Source organism: Mus musculus, chromosome 1 (assembly GCF_000001635.26).
Source record: "Mus musculus strain C57BL/6J chromosome 1, GRCm38.p6 C57BL/6J".
In the NCBI taxonomy this organism is placed as follows: domain Eukaryota; kingdom Metazoa; phylum Chordata; class Mammalia; order Rodentia; family Muridae; genus Mus; species Mus musculus.
Genome location: NC_000067.6, coordinates 9,564,183 through 9,582,555, shown reverse-complemented (window position 1 = coordinate 9,582,555; position 18,373 = coordinate 9,564,183). Strand labels below are relative to the sequence as shown.

The 18,373-nt window shown below is 43.4% G+C and overlaps 1 protein-coding gene, 1 long non-coding RNA gene and 1 pseudogene across 7 annotated transcripts in view; 1 reads left to right on the top strand and 2 right to left on the bottom strand.

Annotated features, from left to right (window-relative positions):
• 2610203C22Rik (RIKEN cDNA 2610203C22 gene) overlaps positions 1-18,373 on the top strand; it is a 70,261-nt gene that overhangs the window by 48,537 nt on the left and 3,351 nt on the right. The window lies entirely within an intron of this gene.
• The window catches only part of Adhfe1 (alcohol dehydrogenase, iron containing, 1), a 30,023-nt gene continuing 16,235 nt past the window's right edge, over positions 4,586-18,373 (bottom strand). For 4 of the 6 annotated variants that reach the window (NM_001357377.1, NM_175236.5, NM_001357376.1 and 1 more), the window contains 2 exons: positions 15,618-15,775; positions 4,586-6,365 (listed from right to left, as the gene is read on the bottom strand). In NM_001357377.1, the coding sequence (NP_001344306.1) occupies positions 6,282-6,365; positions 15,618-15,775 (242 nt within the window). In that variant the 3' untranslated portion in view covers positions 4,586-6,281. The remainder of the gene's footprint in view (positions 6,366-15,617; positions 15,776-18,373) is intronic. The other 2 variants (XM_006495586.3, XM_030243365.1) reach the window with 1 other exon arrangement.
• On the bottom strand, positions 6,691-8,020 carry Gm6161 (predicted gene 6161; annotated as a pseudogene).

Sequence of the window (18,373 nt, the reverse complement as noted above, 5' to 3'; positions counted from 1 at the left end):
AGGACTGTTGTGAGACTTTATGTCAATAATTTTGCTCTTTAGACAGTTCTTACCCTGGCTTAGCTTGCAGGCTCTCTGCACATTTCCCTGCACATCTGTCTGGTTGTTCTCTGGATCCTCCTAGCTGACCTCCTAGCATCTGAAGTGGACTATGGAGCCTTGTTTCTAATGATGTGAATTCTACAACACTTCTTACCTTTTGTTCTAATATGATGTTACAGGACAGAGGTGTTGCTTCCAACGCTCATCCACAGCAGCTCAGGATCTGGGCATGAAGTCTTTCTCACTTAGGATGTGAGACTTTGCTCAACAAAAAATAGTCTGAGAAAATAGTCTTTTTCATTCTATTTTATTTCTCTTCTTCAAATACACATTGCCAACCATGTTGTTGGCTATGATGGGAGAGGATGATGATCTTTGACAAAGACAAGGTCCTATTCCCCTAGTTAACATATTAGAAGGGGAAATAGAGCAGATAATAAATGACAGACAGACACACAGACAGATAGACACACAGACAGACAGGTACACAGATGACAGGTACACCGAGGATGATCAGAGGACATTTCAAATTAGTGTTCCTTGATATCTCTAGGGAGAAAGCTAGCCAATGAGATTTGATTTTTCTCCTTCCCTCCCTCCCTCCCTCCCTTCCTCCCTCCCTCCCTCCCTCCCTTCTTTCCTTCCTTCCTTCCTTCCTTCCTTCCTTCCTTCCTTCCTTCCTTCCTTCCTTCCCCCCTCCTTCCCTCCTTCCCTCCTTCCCTCCTTCCCTCCTTCCCTCCTTCCCTCCTTCCCTCCCTCCCTCCCTCCCTCCCTCCCTCCCTCCCTCCCTCCCTTCTTTCCTTCCTTTTTTCTTTTCTCTTCTTCCTTCTTTGCTGTTGGCAGTGTGGATGATCAAGCCCAGGGACTCACTTATGCTACTCAGATGCTCTGCCATTGAGCTATGTCTCCATCTTCTACTGAAAGACTTAGATGAATATGTATTATATGAAGACCATTCTGGGCACAGGAAAGGGAATGGCTTATAAGATCAAGGTAGGACAGTGTTTGCAATAGTGCTTGTGTAATCTAACCTCAATGTATTAGTCTCTAAGAGTTTTCTAACTGATTCCTAAGGTGGTGTTTGGTCACTGGCCCTGCATGCATAGCTTGCTAGGAATTCACAAGGTGAAGGTTTTAAGAGACTCTTCACCCAAAAGGACAGTGAGATAGTAAATCAACAGGTGACAAGATATCACCATAACAAGTGAACAATGTGAATCAAGTCTGTGACAATAGCTCCCTACAAACTTGCTAGAATAGCTGGGGAGAAAAAAACGTTTAGGCCTCGGATGTAGCTTAGTGTGTAGAGGTTTTGTCTAGAATGCCTCTAGCCCTAGGTTCAGTCCCCATTACTACATAAATCCAGGCATGACAGTGCACACCATGCTTGGTAGTGCAGGAGGTTGGAGGCCAGCTTGGGATATATGAGCTTCTGTTTCTAAATAAGTAAATAGGACAATGGTTGTCTTACAAATATTTTTCCTTATGTTTAGTACATGATATAAAGCTCACACTGGGTGCCCTATCATTGCTGACAAAGCCATCAAGGGAGCATTTGCACATACACCTTCCAGAAGGTTCTGATTAGAGAAGCAACTTAGACTCCTGGGATGGGTCTTGGGATGCCTCCTAGCCTCACTCAGATCTCACAGGGCAGCAACCCTTGCACTAACAAGCCTGTATTATTGATAGAAAAGAGTATTTGGATATTGTTCTCAGCCAGCAAAACCGTGGCCTATGACTTTGTTAATATAGGCCTGCTGGCTAGGGGCGCACTCTTAAAGAGCCCAAGAAGACAAAATGATAGATACATAAATAAAGCCAAAAAAAGATTTTGTGATTTACAGATTCATTTTCCCTTTACTCAAGTACGTTTTATAAATTGGTTTGAGTTAGTCTGCCCTATGCAGATTGATCTGCCAGGCAATATAGTCATCTCTCCATCTCTATGCATTCTGTAGATTCGAGTGAGCACACATCAAAAACACACAGGGGAAGATCTCACCTGATACCCACATATGCGACTGTTCTTGCTCTACAGTGTCTTGTGCCCCAGCAGGTCGCTGCCAGCAAGAAGACCATCACCAGAGGTAGCTATAGTCCCTGCATCTCCAGAGCTCTGCTTCTGCCATCTCAACTTGGCGCTGCCTCCACCTCACTGAATGTCAGCTGAAGGCAGACGTGGTGGCAAGGGAGAAGTTTTCTATGCTGTGGCTTGTTCCAAGATGGCTGCCTGCAAATCAGCCAACTGGACGAGGATACCTTAGTATGACAGGCCTGGTAGTGTAACACTGCTGGAGAAAAGACATGGTCAGAAGTTCATGAAACCCTTACTTTGCAGAGGACTCCTTAAATGCCTGCTGTGAAAAACATAAATATAGAGGGTTTTTGTTTTTGATTTTGAGCTTTAGAGTAGTTATTGGTGTTCTGAAGCAGGAAGTCAAATTAAATTGGTCCAAGAGGGCCTCAGTCTTAATCTCAATCTCTCTCTCTCTCTCTCTCTCTCTCTCTCTCTCTCTCACACACACACACACACACACACACACACATGTTGGACATATACAGACTTCCTTCATTCTTGACATTCCTTAAACTTAACTTTTTATACTGTGTCAGACAATGTAAGTCATCTCCAGGTGATTCCAATTATATGGAGTTACAAGTAATGTCTATATAATTTTTTACAAAGGATTTGGACATCTTAAGATGTATGGTATCCAAGGAGTGTCGTGGAAACTCCACAGATTCCAAGGGTAGACTGTTCTGACAAAAGAAAAATCCCTGGTTTTTTTTTTGGGGGGGGGGTCCCATCTGTGTGAATGCATTTATTACAGTGCTAGGGTTTGTTCTGAAGAGAGACAAGGAAAGAGGTGAGGAAGCAGTGCTAAGGTGAGGTCCTGTGTACATTTCAAAGGCACACACACACACACACACACACACACACACATCCATTGTCTGCACCCTGCTGTGGCTCTGGCAACATTGAAAACTTAGAGTCATCCCAATTGCCCGTCTTCTGGATAAATTACTAAAATTCCACTCTATGAACTATTGGGTGCCACTTAAGTGATCATGGAGATTATGTGGAAACATGGAAAAGCTTAAGGCGTCTTATCTCCTGAGAAAAGAGATGAGGAGTGTGCTTTCTATATGGGGAAAGCCATAGAAGGAGATCACATGACTACAGCTGTGTTTGGGTAATGGGATTCTAGGCTGTTTTCCTTTTCTCTTGAGTATTTTAGTTTCCAAGGTATAAAAAAAAATCTACGGATTGGAAAGTAATTAAAATTCAATATTTAAAGCCATAAAGAATGGAGGATTGAAGTTAGCTGTCCTGGGTGTAGCCTCCTGAGGGACGCCACATGGGACGTCTCAAGCACTCATTGCTATTTGAAGGGACACTGCATTTAATCTGAGAGTGAGTGGTGTTGAAAAGCAGAGGAATAATAGCAGAAGAAACCAGGCCCTCCCAAAGCAGCTGCCATCAATTCAGCTGGGGCCTCAAGACCTAATTCCCCTCCATTCACTGTGGCTGTGCTTAGGAGACCTTCTTCCCCAGGCCATTTTGATGGGAATGGCCTTGTGTGCCAATGGCTCCCAGAGGACCAGGCACTTAATGGCAGCTGTCTGGGTTGGGGTTGCAGGCATCAGGAATCATAGCCTGTGCAGTGTTGACCTGGAGGTGAACAGTTATCCTACTCAGACCCCTTTCCCCAGGGGTAACATGCTTCATTAGGGTACAACTTCCAATCCAAACAACCATTAATCTTCCTTCGGGGTTGCAGGGGCCAGGAAAGCAGTGTTTGGGCACACACTTTCTGTTTTGATACTGTACTTGTCTGAGCTTTCTGAGAACAGAATTACTTCATTGAACACGTAAAAACACCCTGCAGCTGTGTCCAGCACTATACAAACAATGCCCAACTCAACACAGCCCTTCCTGCAGAAGGGACAAGAGAGCAAAACATGCTTATTGTGGCATGTGACAATAAATCACAGTGACGTGGCTCAACTTAGAATGAATTAGTGTTTAGCTCATAAGTAAATTAGAGATGTGTGACGTAAGTGAAAGCATTGTCGTCTGTCATAACTCCATGCGCGGAGCATGAGAAGAGCATATGGACTCTTCAATGTCATTCTTTTCATTCTCCCTCCCTTGCCAAGAAAACCAAGTAAACAAACCTGTAACTCTAGAAATGGTTTTTAAAAGAAAATCAATAGAAAAAAATAGGATTTAAAATGAGAAAAATGCACTTGTTACTTCTAACATGAAAGTGCTTGATTTACAGACACTGGCCTTGTTTCCGCTCTCATACTTAAAATAGTGGGCAATTTACAAAACACTTCTTTTTACATGCTGTCAAATTGTAAAGATCAAAATGGTGAGTTTCAAGATTAAAAAAAAAAAAAGGCTTCCAAAATCTGTTTCTTAATGCATGGCCTTTACATTTTCCTTTGCAGAGTCATTGTCAAGATGAATGCCAGACATTTCTGGTGAGTCACATCTAGACATCTGGCTACTGTTAGGAAAAGCATCAAATACTTGAAGGATAAAGAATTCATTTTTATATCTCAAATTGTTTTTCATTAAATTTCTTGAATTAAAAAGAATCTCACATTCAAGAGTAGATAATATATAAAATATACTTATAACATTTTCAAGCTAACGAGGGGTTGGTTAAATAAAGGTTCAGGTGACAGGAACAGAAATCCGGTACCCCAGGGGCTCTAAATAACACCGTGGAGCAGTACAGGAAAGACATTACTCACAGGCTCTACATCTGAAAGTCAACCAATTCCAAATTGAAAAAGTTTTCACAAATTTCCACCGAGCAAGGTGGAGTGTGCTGTCCATCAAGTAGATGTGTAGCCACATCCTGCTGGAGCCTCCTGCCCTGCACAGCAATCCTGCACTAGCTGCCATTGCTTGCCTTGAGTCTTGTGAAGTGCTGTTCGTAGGGTAAATGGTGATATGGCTCACAGGTGATTGTGTGTGTGTAGTATGATGTGTTCATGTGTGTTTGTGTGCGCATGTAGAGATCAGAGGTAGACATTAGATGTCTTCCTGTTACTTTCTACCTTATATTCTGAGACAGAATCTCTCGATGAATCTCAACTGGCTGACCAGTGAGCCCTGGGGTTCTGCTTGTCTCTACCTACCACCACAGTGCCAAGTTTACAGATGTACAAAGCTGTGGCTGGCATTTACATGGATGTGAGGGGAGGATCCGAACTCAAATCTTCACATATGGATGGCAAGCACTTTGCCTACTAAGTCATCATCCCAACCCTGCCTTTCCCATTAAGATTAGGAAATTGTTTTCTTTAACAAGCCCAGACAATAAGTATGTATAAAATACAAAATGGGAGACCAGGTGAGGCATGGTGCATAATCTCAGCGCTGGGAAGACAGAGGCAGAAGAACCCCAAATTCAAAACCAGCCTTAAACCGAAGACATGCAGAGTGACTCTACCTTAAAACCCAAGAGCTGAGAATGTGGCTCAGTGGTAGATTACTTGCCTAATGTGTGCAAGATCCTGGGTTCTAATTTCAGCACCTTAAAAAAACCTGGAAGCATAAAATACTCAGTACACATTTTTTTCTTTAATTTATTATACTCCTGAATTCTCTTCTCTGATATCTTTTAATATTTTAATGTGCACCTTTTTCTCTATATAGACACACTCATATACAGTTGAAAAGTTAAGTCAGACTCTTCTTTATAGCCTTTCTGCCACTTGTTTCCTGACACCAGCTTTTATGAAACAGACATATTTTCAAGAGTTTTACTTCATTTTTATTAATAATACCACAGTATTCTATCATTTACTATATTAGGATTCATTCAGTATTGAATATTTAGATTGTTTTAATTTTTACTATCTAAAAATATGTCAGACTCATCCTTGTGTGCAACCTAGTATGCATTGTTTTTTTTTTGCACACTAATGCTAGTATTTCTTCAGGGTAAATGTCTAGACATGCAGTGTTTGGAGATAGGCATTTTTATGTATTTGATGGGGTTTGGTACAGGAATACTGACCCCTGGGGTATGGCCCATGGGTTCCATGTAATGAGCACCAAGGAATCTTCCAAAGGATAAAATCACATCACATTCAAACCAGCAATAGGTGAGTTAAGTGTGGAGATAAGACGGCAACATCAGCTCTGGCCAACTTCTGCTATTTGTAACTTCTGTCGCAAAGGCCAATGGGGATTCTTTTCACTAATATGTTAATTAGTACAGTTTCATGGATGCTTCAAACAAAGCAGACAAATCCTCTTCTGACTGGGCACGAGGTGCGAGCTTCGTGACCCTTTCCTGGAACAATGAATAAAAGGAGTTATGCAGGGCTTGGCAATGAGTTTGTCAATGCTACATGGTCATGTGAATTAGCAATAACTAGATATTTTAAATATCCTATAGAAATAGCTCCGTGTCTTGGGATGTTTCTTTTTCTTTCTTTTTTTTTTTTTTTGAAAAGTTAAAAATTCCTTAATTTTTTATTCCTGGTACCACTACCACAATTTACAGGGCAATATACCTGATGTAATGAAAAGAAAAAGAAAAAGACAAAGCTACAACAGATAAAAGACCTCAGGAATGTACATCTAATTGACACTACATTGCATTAATCAATAGCTGCACTTTTTGCAAACTGTGGCTATGACAGTCCTGAACAAGAAGGGTTTCCTGTTTAAGCTGCAGTAACTTTTCTGACTATGGATCATCGTTCCTTCTGTGGCAGATTTTTACAGTTCCTCTAATGCATTTGGGACGACTGTCTCAAAGTAACCTGCAGCTTTCCTGACAACTCCTCGCTCTCTCTCCTGCTAAGAACTGTAGCCGTTTCTGTTTTATTTTAAAACCACCTGCTACCATATCCACCACTTCCACCTCCAGATCCATAGCCACCACCATAGGGACTGCCTGAGCTTCTTCCACCAAAACTGCCCCCCTTCATGGGTCCATAATTTGATTGTTGCTGTCCACTATAATTTCCAAAGTCATTATAGTTTCCACCACCACCATAGTTACCTCCACCAAAATTTCCTCCTTCATTGTAACCATCATAGCCTCCTCCTCCACCACCATATCCACCACCCTGGTTTCCATATCCTGGTCCACCACCTCCATAACCTCCTCTACTGCTATAACCAGGACCACCACCATAGTTGCCACCATCACCTCCAAATCCATTATATCCACCATCACCACCTCCATAACTACCTCTGCTGCCACCACCTCCACCACCATAGCCACCTCTTCCACCAAAGTTTCCTCCACGACCAAAGTTTCCTCCACCACCTCCAAAGTTTCCTCCACGACCCATAAAGTTGCCAGATCCACCTCCACGACCTCTCTGTGATCCAGCAGACTGCATCTCTTGTTTAGAAAGGGCCTTTTTCACTTCACAATTATGCCCATTAATAGTGTGGTATTTCTGAACAACAATTTTATCAACTGTGTCATGATCATCAAAAGTTACAAAAGCAAATCCTCTCTTTTTCCCACTCTGCCTGTCTTCCATAACCTCTATGGTTTCAATCTTGCCATACTTTTCAAAGTAGTCTCTCAGGTTATATTCTTCCGTATCCTCTTTAATACCACCAACAAAAATTTTCTTCACCGTTAAATGGGCCCCAGGCTTTACAGAATCCTCTCTAGAAACAGCTCTCTTTGGTTCCACCACACGCCCATCAACCTTGTGTGGCCGAGCACACATTGCAGCATCCACCTCTTCAACACAAGAGTAGGTCACAAAACCAAAGCCTCTGGAACGTTTTGTTTGGGGATCTCTCATTACCACACAGTCTGTAAGTGTGCCCCATTTCTCAAAATGTTCTCTTAAGCTATCATCTGTGGTTTCAAAGCTCAGACCACCAATAAATAGCTTCCTCAGCTGCTCTGGTTCCTTTGGATCATGGCCCTCCATTTTGAGACCGGACTCGCCTCTTCCAACTCGAGTTCAATATCTTGGGATGTTTCTATAACCCAGCACTTGAGAGGCAAGGCCAGGGGAATCATGAACTGAAGGCCAGCCTGGGATGTATAGAAAGATTCTGGCTCAAAAAACAGATGAGCAAAGAAACTCTCCACCTCCAGGTCCCAAGCCATATTCCTGCGTGGTTTGGCCTAATTCCCAACTCAGGTTTATCAAGAACAACTTTCTCATGAGGCTTTGGAAAGTCATCAGCTCTGGTCTTCTGTTCAAATGTACAGAAACAAACCAACCCATATACTTATCAAACTGGGCCAGTCAACAGCTGCCCTGTATAGAGTCTTGTCCCTGGCAAGGACAGTACAGTGCTGCTAAGAAAATAACTCAAGACCATGTTCTTCACAGCTTGGTCTTCAGACGCATCCACAAGGACTTTCTGTAGGACATGACTGTTTAGGCATGCACAACATGGAATCCTTCCCCTCCCACCCCTGTTTATATTTACTTTTCCAAACTAGTTTAGTGGTTTGCTTAATTTCTCCAGTGATCTTTATGGGTGGAGTTGGTGATGTCAATATCCTGTGGCTATAAGTTCTCTCATCGGCTCTATGATCCTTCTGGGACAAGGGACTAAAAGATGATGGCTATCTGCCACCAAGATGAAAGGAAGAAACATGACATCTTGTGGGTTCCATTTTCATGGGTCATGTGGTCTAGTTTCTCATGATAAGCAGGTGCTTGGTGTCTACCCCTCTGCAGGCAAGCACAGGTGGAGAGAGGCCTTGCTGTGTCTCCTGCTCTGGTCGGACTCATCATAGTGTTTAACATACAGTAAATGTACTGGGCACAGTTGGCTGCTGAGTTGATGAAGGTGGTTGGGAGAGTGGATAATGGCGTCTGAGAGGTCACATATACAGGATGGACTGCTGACTGCCCAGCCCTCCCATTTTCCTCATTTCAGAAACGACTCCCAGTAGTTCAGACAAAAAGTATCTCAAGGATATCTCTGCACACAGGTTCCCTTGATCTGCCAGTTTAGTCTACCAGCCAGTCCTGCAGACCCACCTTGAAGATGAATTATAACCCTTTGCACCACAATCTCTGAGGCACCAGAGACCTGCAATGAGCTGTTTCCATTTTTGCTACACTATTGCCTCCTAGTGGTTATTCTCTAAACAGCCAGATCTCCTTTCCCCACAGCAGTGACCTGGGTTTCTAAGCTCTGGATAACTTCCCTTTGTGATAAGAACAAAATCATGGAGCTGCCATGTAACTCAGTTGGTAAAGTACTTGCCTGGCAAGCAAGAAGCCCCAGCTTCTATCTCCATTACAATAGAAACTAGGTATGGTGGCTCCCATAGCACAGGAGAGACAGGTGGGTCAGCAATTCAAGGCCGTCCTCAGTTACATATCACATTTGAGGCCATCTTGGGATATATGAGATTCAATTCTCTACCCCAAACCCCACTTCCCTGCAAATATCATGATGTCTGATGTCTCCCTAGTCTGGCTCTGTTTCTCAGCACTCCATCTCCCACTGTCTCACTTTCCCTATTAGTTCAATTGAGACAGAGTTCGATTGAGACAGATAGAGATTGCAGCCCTGACTGACTTCAAACTCACTATTTAGCACAGGCTTGTACTGTGGATGCCTCTGCCCTACTTCCTGAGTGCTGGGGTTACAGCTCACACCACCATACCCAGATCCACTATCTCTTTTAGATTTTAGCCCATCTCTTCATCCTTGTCTAGTTGCCATGTCTGGGTTGGGAATGTCGCACAAGCCACCTGACTACCCTCACTGGAGTTCCCTCCACATTGTCCCCACAGGATTTCTCTCCATCTTCTCAGGCTTCCCACCCCGCCAGTGATCACATCTAAACTTCTTATGTCTCACTTGCAGATGCCCGTTTCCTGTCTCTCCTCAGAAGGTAGTTAAGCTCCAGGTATAAGCCCTAAAACACTTGAAGGAACAGTATATGTGCTAATGTCCAAAATATAAAAATTATTCTTAGAGCACAACAGCAAAATACCAAATGAATCAACCCCAAAATCAGCAAAAGACTTGAAAAAAAAAAAAAAACCATTTCTCTAAAGAAAAATACATGAATGGCCAATCCGTACAGGACAGGATGGTCGGTATTCTTAGCCTTTGGAGTGTGTGTGTATGTGTGTGTGAAATCTAACTCACTTCACCCCACTGGGAGGGCCATTATAAAAACAATGGAAACTAACAAGTGCTGGAGAAGATGAAGAGAATTGGAACCCTTTGTGTTGTTAATAGAAATGTAAATGGTGCAGGCACTATGGAAAAGTTTACCAGAGCATTAGGAAGTTAAAAACTGGGCTGAGATTGGTGGCTGAGATTGCTGGAAATCCCAGCACCTGAGGAGTCAACGTGGGGATCATCAAGGCAAGCCTGGGCTACATAGTGAGATCCAGTCTCAAACACATCCAAATAAATAATACAATTACCATACGAATTAACTGTTCTACTCATACTTCCTCCAAAAACCTGAAAGAGGGGGTGCAAGCATGCACGGTACCCCAGCAGTCAGAGCAGCCAGAGCGGGAAACAACATGAGTGTCTTCTAACACAGGCATGAAATGGGTGAACAAAATGTGGTCTATCTGCACAAAGAAATATTATTTATCCTTAAACAGGAACAGAATTCTGATACATGCCACGAACTGGTCACCACATTAAGATGAAATAAGCCAGCCACAGAAGCACTGATGGTACACGACTCCATGTGCATGAGGTGCCCAGACTAGGCACTTAAAGAGATGGGAAATCGATCTTAAGTTACGATGGGCTGCAAGAAAGGCAGCAGAGCAGTTGTTGTTTGGTGGATGCAGAGCTATTTGGGATGCTAAAAAAGATCTACAGTGGGTAATGATTACTGTATCATGCCGTGGGTATATCAAATAGCATTTCATTATATACATAAAAGTTATTAAAATGACAAATTAATGTTATTTTACTACAATTAAAAAATAAAACTGAGAAGGATGTATAACATCTTGGAGAAAGTGGAAGGAAATGTGGATGAATGCCACAGATGAGACAAGGGCAAAAAATTATATTCTATCAGTCTTGTTAATAGTCATTCATCAATCGATCTATCATGTATCTATGTATCTATTGTCTATCCTATCTATCTACATACCTTATCTGATTATATCATATGTCTACTTATTTATAATCAATCAATCTATCTATCTCTATTTGTCTATGTATCCATCTATATATCTATGTCTGAATGTATGTATGTATGCATCTATCAATCTAATCTAATCTAATCTGATCTGATCTTCTAGTTTGTGTCAGAAAGAAAAGCTGAATTTCAATGTGTGCTATGATCAGAGATGAAGGTGATGTTTCCCACCACATTTTATTATAACAGTAGGAGTCCTCTGATGAGCTCAGAGTCTTGGACCATGATCTGTTCATCTTTGGAGAGACAGTTCTAGACTTCCTGAAACAGCTAAGCCCAAGCCTTTCCTACCTCCTTTCCTTTTTCCTTTCCTTTCCTTTTTCCTTTCCTTTCCTTTTTTTCGAGAGAGGGTTTCTCTGTATAACCCTGGTTGTCCTGGAATTCACTTTGTAGACCAGGCTGGCCTCGAACTCAGATATCTGCCTGCCTCTGCCTCCCGAATGCTGGGATTAAAGGCGTGCGCCACCACACCTGGCCTTTCCTACCTTTCTTTTTGACATTTCCAACCCCAAAGTTTGGGCAAACACAGATGGAAACAAAGTATCTGATCCTATGCTACATAAAAGCCAACTGATTTCAAAATGAAGATGTGTTGAGCAATGTGCTATTATTTATAGGCAAGAAGACCAAAGAACAACTGATTAATATGGGCACTGAAATAAATACTTCTTTTAGCACATACATAAAATAACACCATTTCAGCTGGTTCGTCTACCAAGTGTGGGAGTTGCTCAGTTGGGCAGACAGCTCTCCCCAGTGATGAAATGTTTTGTTTTGAAATGGAAAATGGCTCTTTCCAGAGGTTTCTGAAATCTAGCTCTGAAGATGAGTTTGTTCTTGCCCACTCCCTCTGCAGCTGGGCCATGCATTTGGAAGCCTCCATGTGCAGAGCTGCCGTTATCTGCCACTAGCGTAAGCTGTGGTGTTTGGTTAAGGACATTGGCCTGCTGGTTCCTTCTTGAGAAAACCAACCCCTGACTGCTGAGTATAAAAGAGCCTTTATCAAAGAAGAACTTTCTGGCAAGGCTCTTTGCAGGGACCAGTATATGCTAATTCTACGACATTAATAGTGAAGACTGGCTTATAGGATGTGTAAAATTCTGAGGTTGCCATGGCATTCCTGTAAAATGTTCGCTGCTGCCAAAAGCCAAAACAAATCAAACCGAAATCCCCATACTAGTCCTTCATCTGCAGGCCATTTCTGTTCTCGTGAGGGCTCTCTGTTGTCGTGTTGTGTGGGAGGAAAAGGCTAATTTCATCATAACAGCTCTCCAGGTCTAACACTGAGAGAAGTCAGGGCAGGAACTCAAGGCAGGAACCTGGAGGCAGGATGTGAAGCAGGGGCCATGGAGGAATACTGCTTCCTGGCTTCCTATCATGCTGCCAAAACCAGTACCTTGGGGGAGACTTTACCATAACCAAGCTTGGCTACCTGCTTGAGATGCAGCTCTGGCCCCCTCTGGACCACAGCTCCTGTGTGCTGGCCCTCAGGAAATGCTCCCCAGAAACTCTTTTGGTGGTGTTGGACTCTGTTTGCTCATAGTTGATTTTTCAGCCTCAGCTAACCACAATCCATTATTTCAGTAAAGCCACGGTTCATGTCAATGTTTCTGGTCTATTGTTATCACAGCTGATCATTCAGTCCCAGCTGACAAGAAACCACAGAGTCTTAATTCAAAATATCAACCAGGGGCTGGAGAGATGGTTAAGTGGTTAAGAGCACTGACTGCTCATCCAGAGGCCTTGAGTTTAATTCCCAGCAACCACATTGTGGCATCTCTAATGGAATCTGATGCCCTCTTCTGGTGTGTCTGAAGATAGCGACAGTGGACTTAACACAAAACACATAAATAGATCATCTTCGAGGGACTCTCAGTCTTCCCTCACTCCATAAGCTGGGCCTCTGCCATCTGCTTCCCTCTAACATTGCTTTCTTCCAAGCTCCCATAACAGTATAGTAGACTTTAAGGACTTCAAGTCCATAACTCCCAAACAAATATGGTCACGTCCATCACCACAATATCACACTCTCTGGTACCAAATTCTGTCCTATTTTGGTTTCTGTTGCTGTGCAGAGATCTGCCTGCCTCTGTCTCCTGAGTGCTGGGGTTAAAGGCCTGCATATGGCCACCACCACCACTGGGCTTTTTTTTTTTTTTTAAACTGGTTTACAAACTGTGGATATATGATAGTTTATCATCAAGAGAAGTTAAGGCAGGAAATGAAACACAGACTAGTGAAGTGTTGCTTACTCGGTTGTCCTCCATGGTTTCCTTAATTTACTTCCTTATGCAATGAGGACCACCTGCCCAGGGTAGTGCCACTCATAGTGGGATGGCCCCTCCCACATCACTAATCCCCAAAGGCCTTAAGAACCCAAGTACAGGCTGCTCTGACGGAGGCCACTCCCCAGCTGGTGATTCCAGTTTGTGTCTAGTTACAAAAACTAACTAGCACAATTAGTTCTTGGAAGTAAATTCATATTCTTTAATTTTAAGAAATTGCGATATTACTTATTGTCTGTATATGTGTGCACCATGGTCCAAGGGGTGTGGTCAGAGGACAACTTGTGAGAGTTGGTTTTCTCTACCATGTGGGTTCCAGGACTTGGACTGGTTTAGCAGCAAGAGCGTTTACATGCTGAATCACCTTATTGACCTAAAAAATTCATATTCTTAAACACAGACCTGGGATAAACTTCAGAAATGACAGTATCCCTGAGAAAATGTTATGAGACCAGAAGCCACATTGAGATCATGGTGGCTACTAGGTCTGTGGAGTTTGTAGCCAGGCTTTCATGGCCGTCGTTTATTTCTCAGTCTTAGGAAACACCTACAGTTACTGCCACCAAGTCACTTGCTCACTTGGACAGAAGTTTTAGGAGAAGCTGTAGGCATGAGCTCACTCAACATGTCTACTAGCCTGTGCCTGGCGGGGCAGAGGACAGAGGGGCAAAGCAGCTTCCCACCTTCCTCAGGAGGCTTGAATGGAGTCACTACAATGGCTTTTGTGGCCTTCCATTTTGGCTCAACATGTTAGAACTATGGATTTGTGGGTTGGCTCAGCTCCTATGCTACATCTCAAAATACTTGTGTTTCTCATTTACACTGCTAGATAAAACTGGATCTACTGGGTTTGAATCTAAGTTAGGGAAACTAGTGGCCCATGGGTCATATTTCACCAGTATACTGAGAAGCCATGGAACTAGGTTCAAGGAGCACCCAGTTGATGATTTTCTTAGAAGTTGGAAAGTGTAATCACACAGGAACCTAAGTTTATAGTTAATGATAACATGAAGGCTGCTCGCCCATCCCATGGGTCATTGCTTTCCACTTTACCCCTGTTACCTCAGAGTACTTGGTTCATTGCTATTCCCACATGCTTCTGTGGATATGTGAAGCCATGAGCTCAATCTGTACAAATGTCTTCTGTGAATGGTGAGGTTATCAACAGTCTGTACAGTGATGGTGTGGGGAAGGGGTCTGGCTTGATCCCTTGCTTTCCTGGAGTTGGCTGAGGAAAGGGTCCCACTGTTTGTGGTAAGCAAGGTCCTGATTGAGTGGATATTCTAGCTGTCTGCTGTCTCAGTGCCGTGTGTGTGTGTGTGTGTGTGTGTGTGTGTGTGTGTGTGTGTATACTGTGAATGCTTAACATTGGACAAAAGAGCCCCATGGTGATCCCTGCTTTCCTGCATCTTCCATATTGACTAGGAGGAATAGGGAGAGCACTGGGTGTGGTAGTCATGGTGTGGTCCACTAACTGGGTGCTCAAGGATCTGAGGTCCCTACTTTATAGTAAATAGCAGTATCAGGGTCTTGGCCATTATGATCTGGTGTACTAGCTTCAGAGAGGACCAAACAGATCACATCTTCATGAGGTTCTTGGGAAAGGGAGTTTTGTATCTGTAATGATTCTACTTTATAAGTGGGGGTAAATTAGTTCACATTCTTTAGCAAAATTTAAATATATGAAATAAGGCACAGAAGGACACAGATGTGTATGAAATACACAGTGTCGTCCCAAATGATTCAAATGCAAACTTTCAATAGTTTCAATCTTAAAGCTATGCTGCATTCTGTAGAACAGCAGGAGTTTCTGATGTTTTATAGTGGAAAATAACATCCATGGTCCTTTTGAAATGGCTTAGCTCTGTCTTATAGGGGAAGTCCTTAAACAGCAGAAGTGTGGGAAAGGGTGAGGTTTCCATAACCCAAGTCACTTTGGCAGTTTGTATCTCATTGTTTTCAGTTTGCCACAGTTTTATGGACGAACATAAAGGCCCAGGGGCTAGGCTGCTTTTGCCCTGTGGGTTCTCTAGCGGCTATGAGGGGTGTGACAGCACCACTAGCAGACTGGGTGTTGGTCCCCTCTGGCTCTGTGTTTAGCAGGCATAGGCCACACTGTGAATCTTACCTGGGGCAGTGTTCCTTTCACCAATGAAGGAATGTCATCCTTGGAATAACCAAGAGCAGCCAGACCGTCATCAACATTTAGGTCAAATAGGAATTTTCGGAGGGCATCTGCCAACACAAGCCCAGCATCTTGGATCCTGGCAGTGCGGATGTTGGCTCCTAGAAGAAAAGTTCAGACTATAGGAACAGAGGGAAGTAGCTTCCAGATGTAGCTCAGTCACAATATCAGCTGAACATGTAATTTGTACCCAATGCCACCTCCAAACACTGAGGTTCAGGGCACTACTAGGGTTTCCTGAGATGTCTCTAGTCAGTGGCCCATGGATGACAGACTCAGTAGCCATCAGTTCTTTAGGACAAGCTGCCTGGGGACTTCTGATTCTTTCCTGTTCACCCTTTGTGTGGTGGGGGAGCAGAATGTCAGAGCCAAGAATGGAAGTGCTGAATAGAGACCGGAAAAGACACTGGCACTAGGATGCAGGGATGGCACATTTGTAGGGGGCATAGCTTCTATGGTTTCCAAGGCTTGGCATTTACTGACCCCTGGAGGTGTGCACATTCAATTTCTTTTCTAACAGCAACACAAGGTTTCTGCAAACAGCTTGAGGCAAGGATATAGAACTACAAATACTACACATCGACCACCAAGGGGCGGGGAAGGAAATAAGATCACAAAACTCTGTTGCATGTGAGTAGGGAAAGAAAGGTTTCCTCTTTATACCTTAAAAAAAAATTGGACTATGTTGGCAAAGATAAGGGGATGTCCCTCTTAATAAATGTCTCAGTGGCAGCTGGGCACAACAAAGACAGCAAACTCAGGGAATTGTGCTTCCTGCGAGGACGACCATGTGAAGAAGGTTGCCAAGGTTTGGAGATTTGTAAGGACAGAAGTTTAATGATTCACAGCACAAACAATAATAGAGATCTCAGTCTGAAACGGTCATGGAGTTCTGTTCTTAGGCAGGATAGTGTGCAAATGCCCAGGAGAAGGGACCAATTTCCCAGTCTGTACTTAGCACTCGGCCTCTCGATCATCTATCTAAGTGGCACACCTGTGATGCCCACAAGGCTAGCATTCTGCAAATAAAGATAGCGTTGGATGAGGTATAAACAAAAGGCCTATGAGGGAGAGGAGGCCTATCTTAGTCAGGGTTTCTATTCCTGCACAAACATCATGACCAAGAAGCAAATTGGGGAGGAAAGGGTTTATTTGGCTTACACTTCCATACTGCTGTTCATCACCAAAGGAAGTCAGGACTGGAACTCAAGCAAGTCAGAAAGCAGGAGCTGATGCAGAAGCCATGGAGGGTTGTTTCTTACTGGCTTATTTCCCCTGGCTTGCTCAGCCTGCTCTCTTATAGAACCAGGACTACCAGCCCAGGGATGGCACCACCCACAATGGGCCCTCCCCCCTGGATCACTAATTGAGAAAATGCCTTACAGCTGGATCTCATGGAGGTATTTCCCCAACTGAAGCTCCTTTCTCTGTGATAACTACAGCTTGTGTCAAGTTGACACAAAACCAGTACAAGGCCCCTCCTTGCTACAGTCAGATTTATGCCTCTTCCTTCTGTGAAGGTCAGAACCACGTCAATTCCAGGAAAATGTAAACAGAACCAGATACAGGCCAGATGGAGAGCAACAGGGTGAAAGGTACACCAGACCTGGCAGATCCATCTGCAATGCCCAACAGCAGCTAAGAGTGGATTAGGTGAGAGGCGGGGCAGGATATGGGGTTACAGTTTTATGATCCTGGGATGGCTGCCACTGAACACACGGTATAGACATCTAGATTTTCCTATGAAGCATTTTTTAGAAACAATAACAAAAAAGAGGTGACATGAAAGAAAATAAACTGGTGTAGCTAAGAAAAAGCTGAGGTTTCATAGAGAATTAACATATTTGACTGGCAATATGGGATACGATTGGAGTTTCTAAGCAGTAGGAAGAACTGCTGGGTTCTTCTCCCAGTTTAACAGGGGATCTGCCTTCTCATAATGTCTGTGTTGCCTGAAACATGGCCTATAAATTCACTATGATTTTTCCCATTTACAGTAGATCTAGTCTACTATTTAGGGCCCCTTCCCCCAATTTTTACCATTCATATATCTACAGAGGCCAGAGCTATGTCTCAGCATGGCCGAAATTCCCTTCCCTAAAGGGAGAAGGGATACAGGCCCCTGGAATCACTGCCAATGTGTGCACACAGTACATACTGTGAACTGAAGCCTGGGCTTGGGTCCAAGTCCCGGGCTTCTGACATTAACATTCCCCACACAGCACCTGGAGCCCTGGGGCACACAAAGGGCTGGTGTGTGAGTGAGGGCCAGGGCAGCAGCCCTGTGGGAGGATGTCTGCGGTCATTCCTGTCTCCTTGGGAGTAATCTTTCTAACGGCTCAAGCTACAAGAGCATAATGAAGAGTTTTTGTTACCGCCTTTTTCTTCCCACCCTAAACCCAAGTAGGGGGATAAGATGTTCTACAAGTAAACTGGGATCTCCAAGTCAGCTAAAAAAATAAAAGACTTCTTGTTTCAGAAAAACACTCAGTTTTTTTTTTTAACCTCCTCCTATGACTATCCAGAACATAATTTTATTTCCATAAGAGTCAGAAGGCACAGTGGGCATGTATCTGATTAGATCACTTATGTGACACTATGTCAAGCAGGCTGCTCACTTGCAATTGCTGTAGTTTATTGCTCGGCTTCTCTGTGATCGAAAGGTCACTGTTGCTTTATTGATTTATTTGATCAGTGAC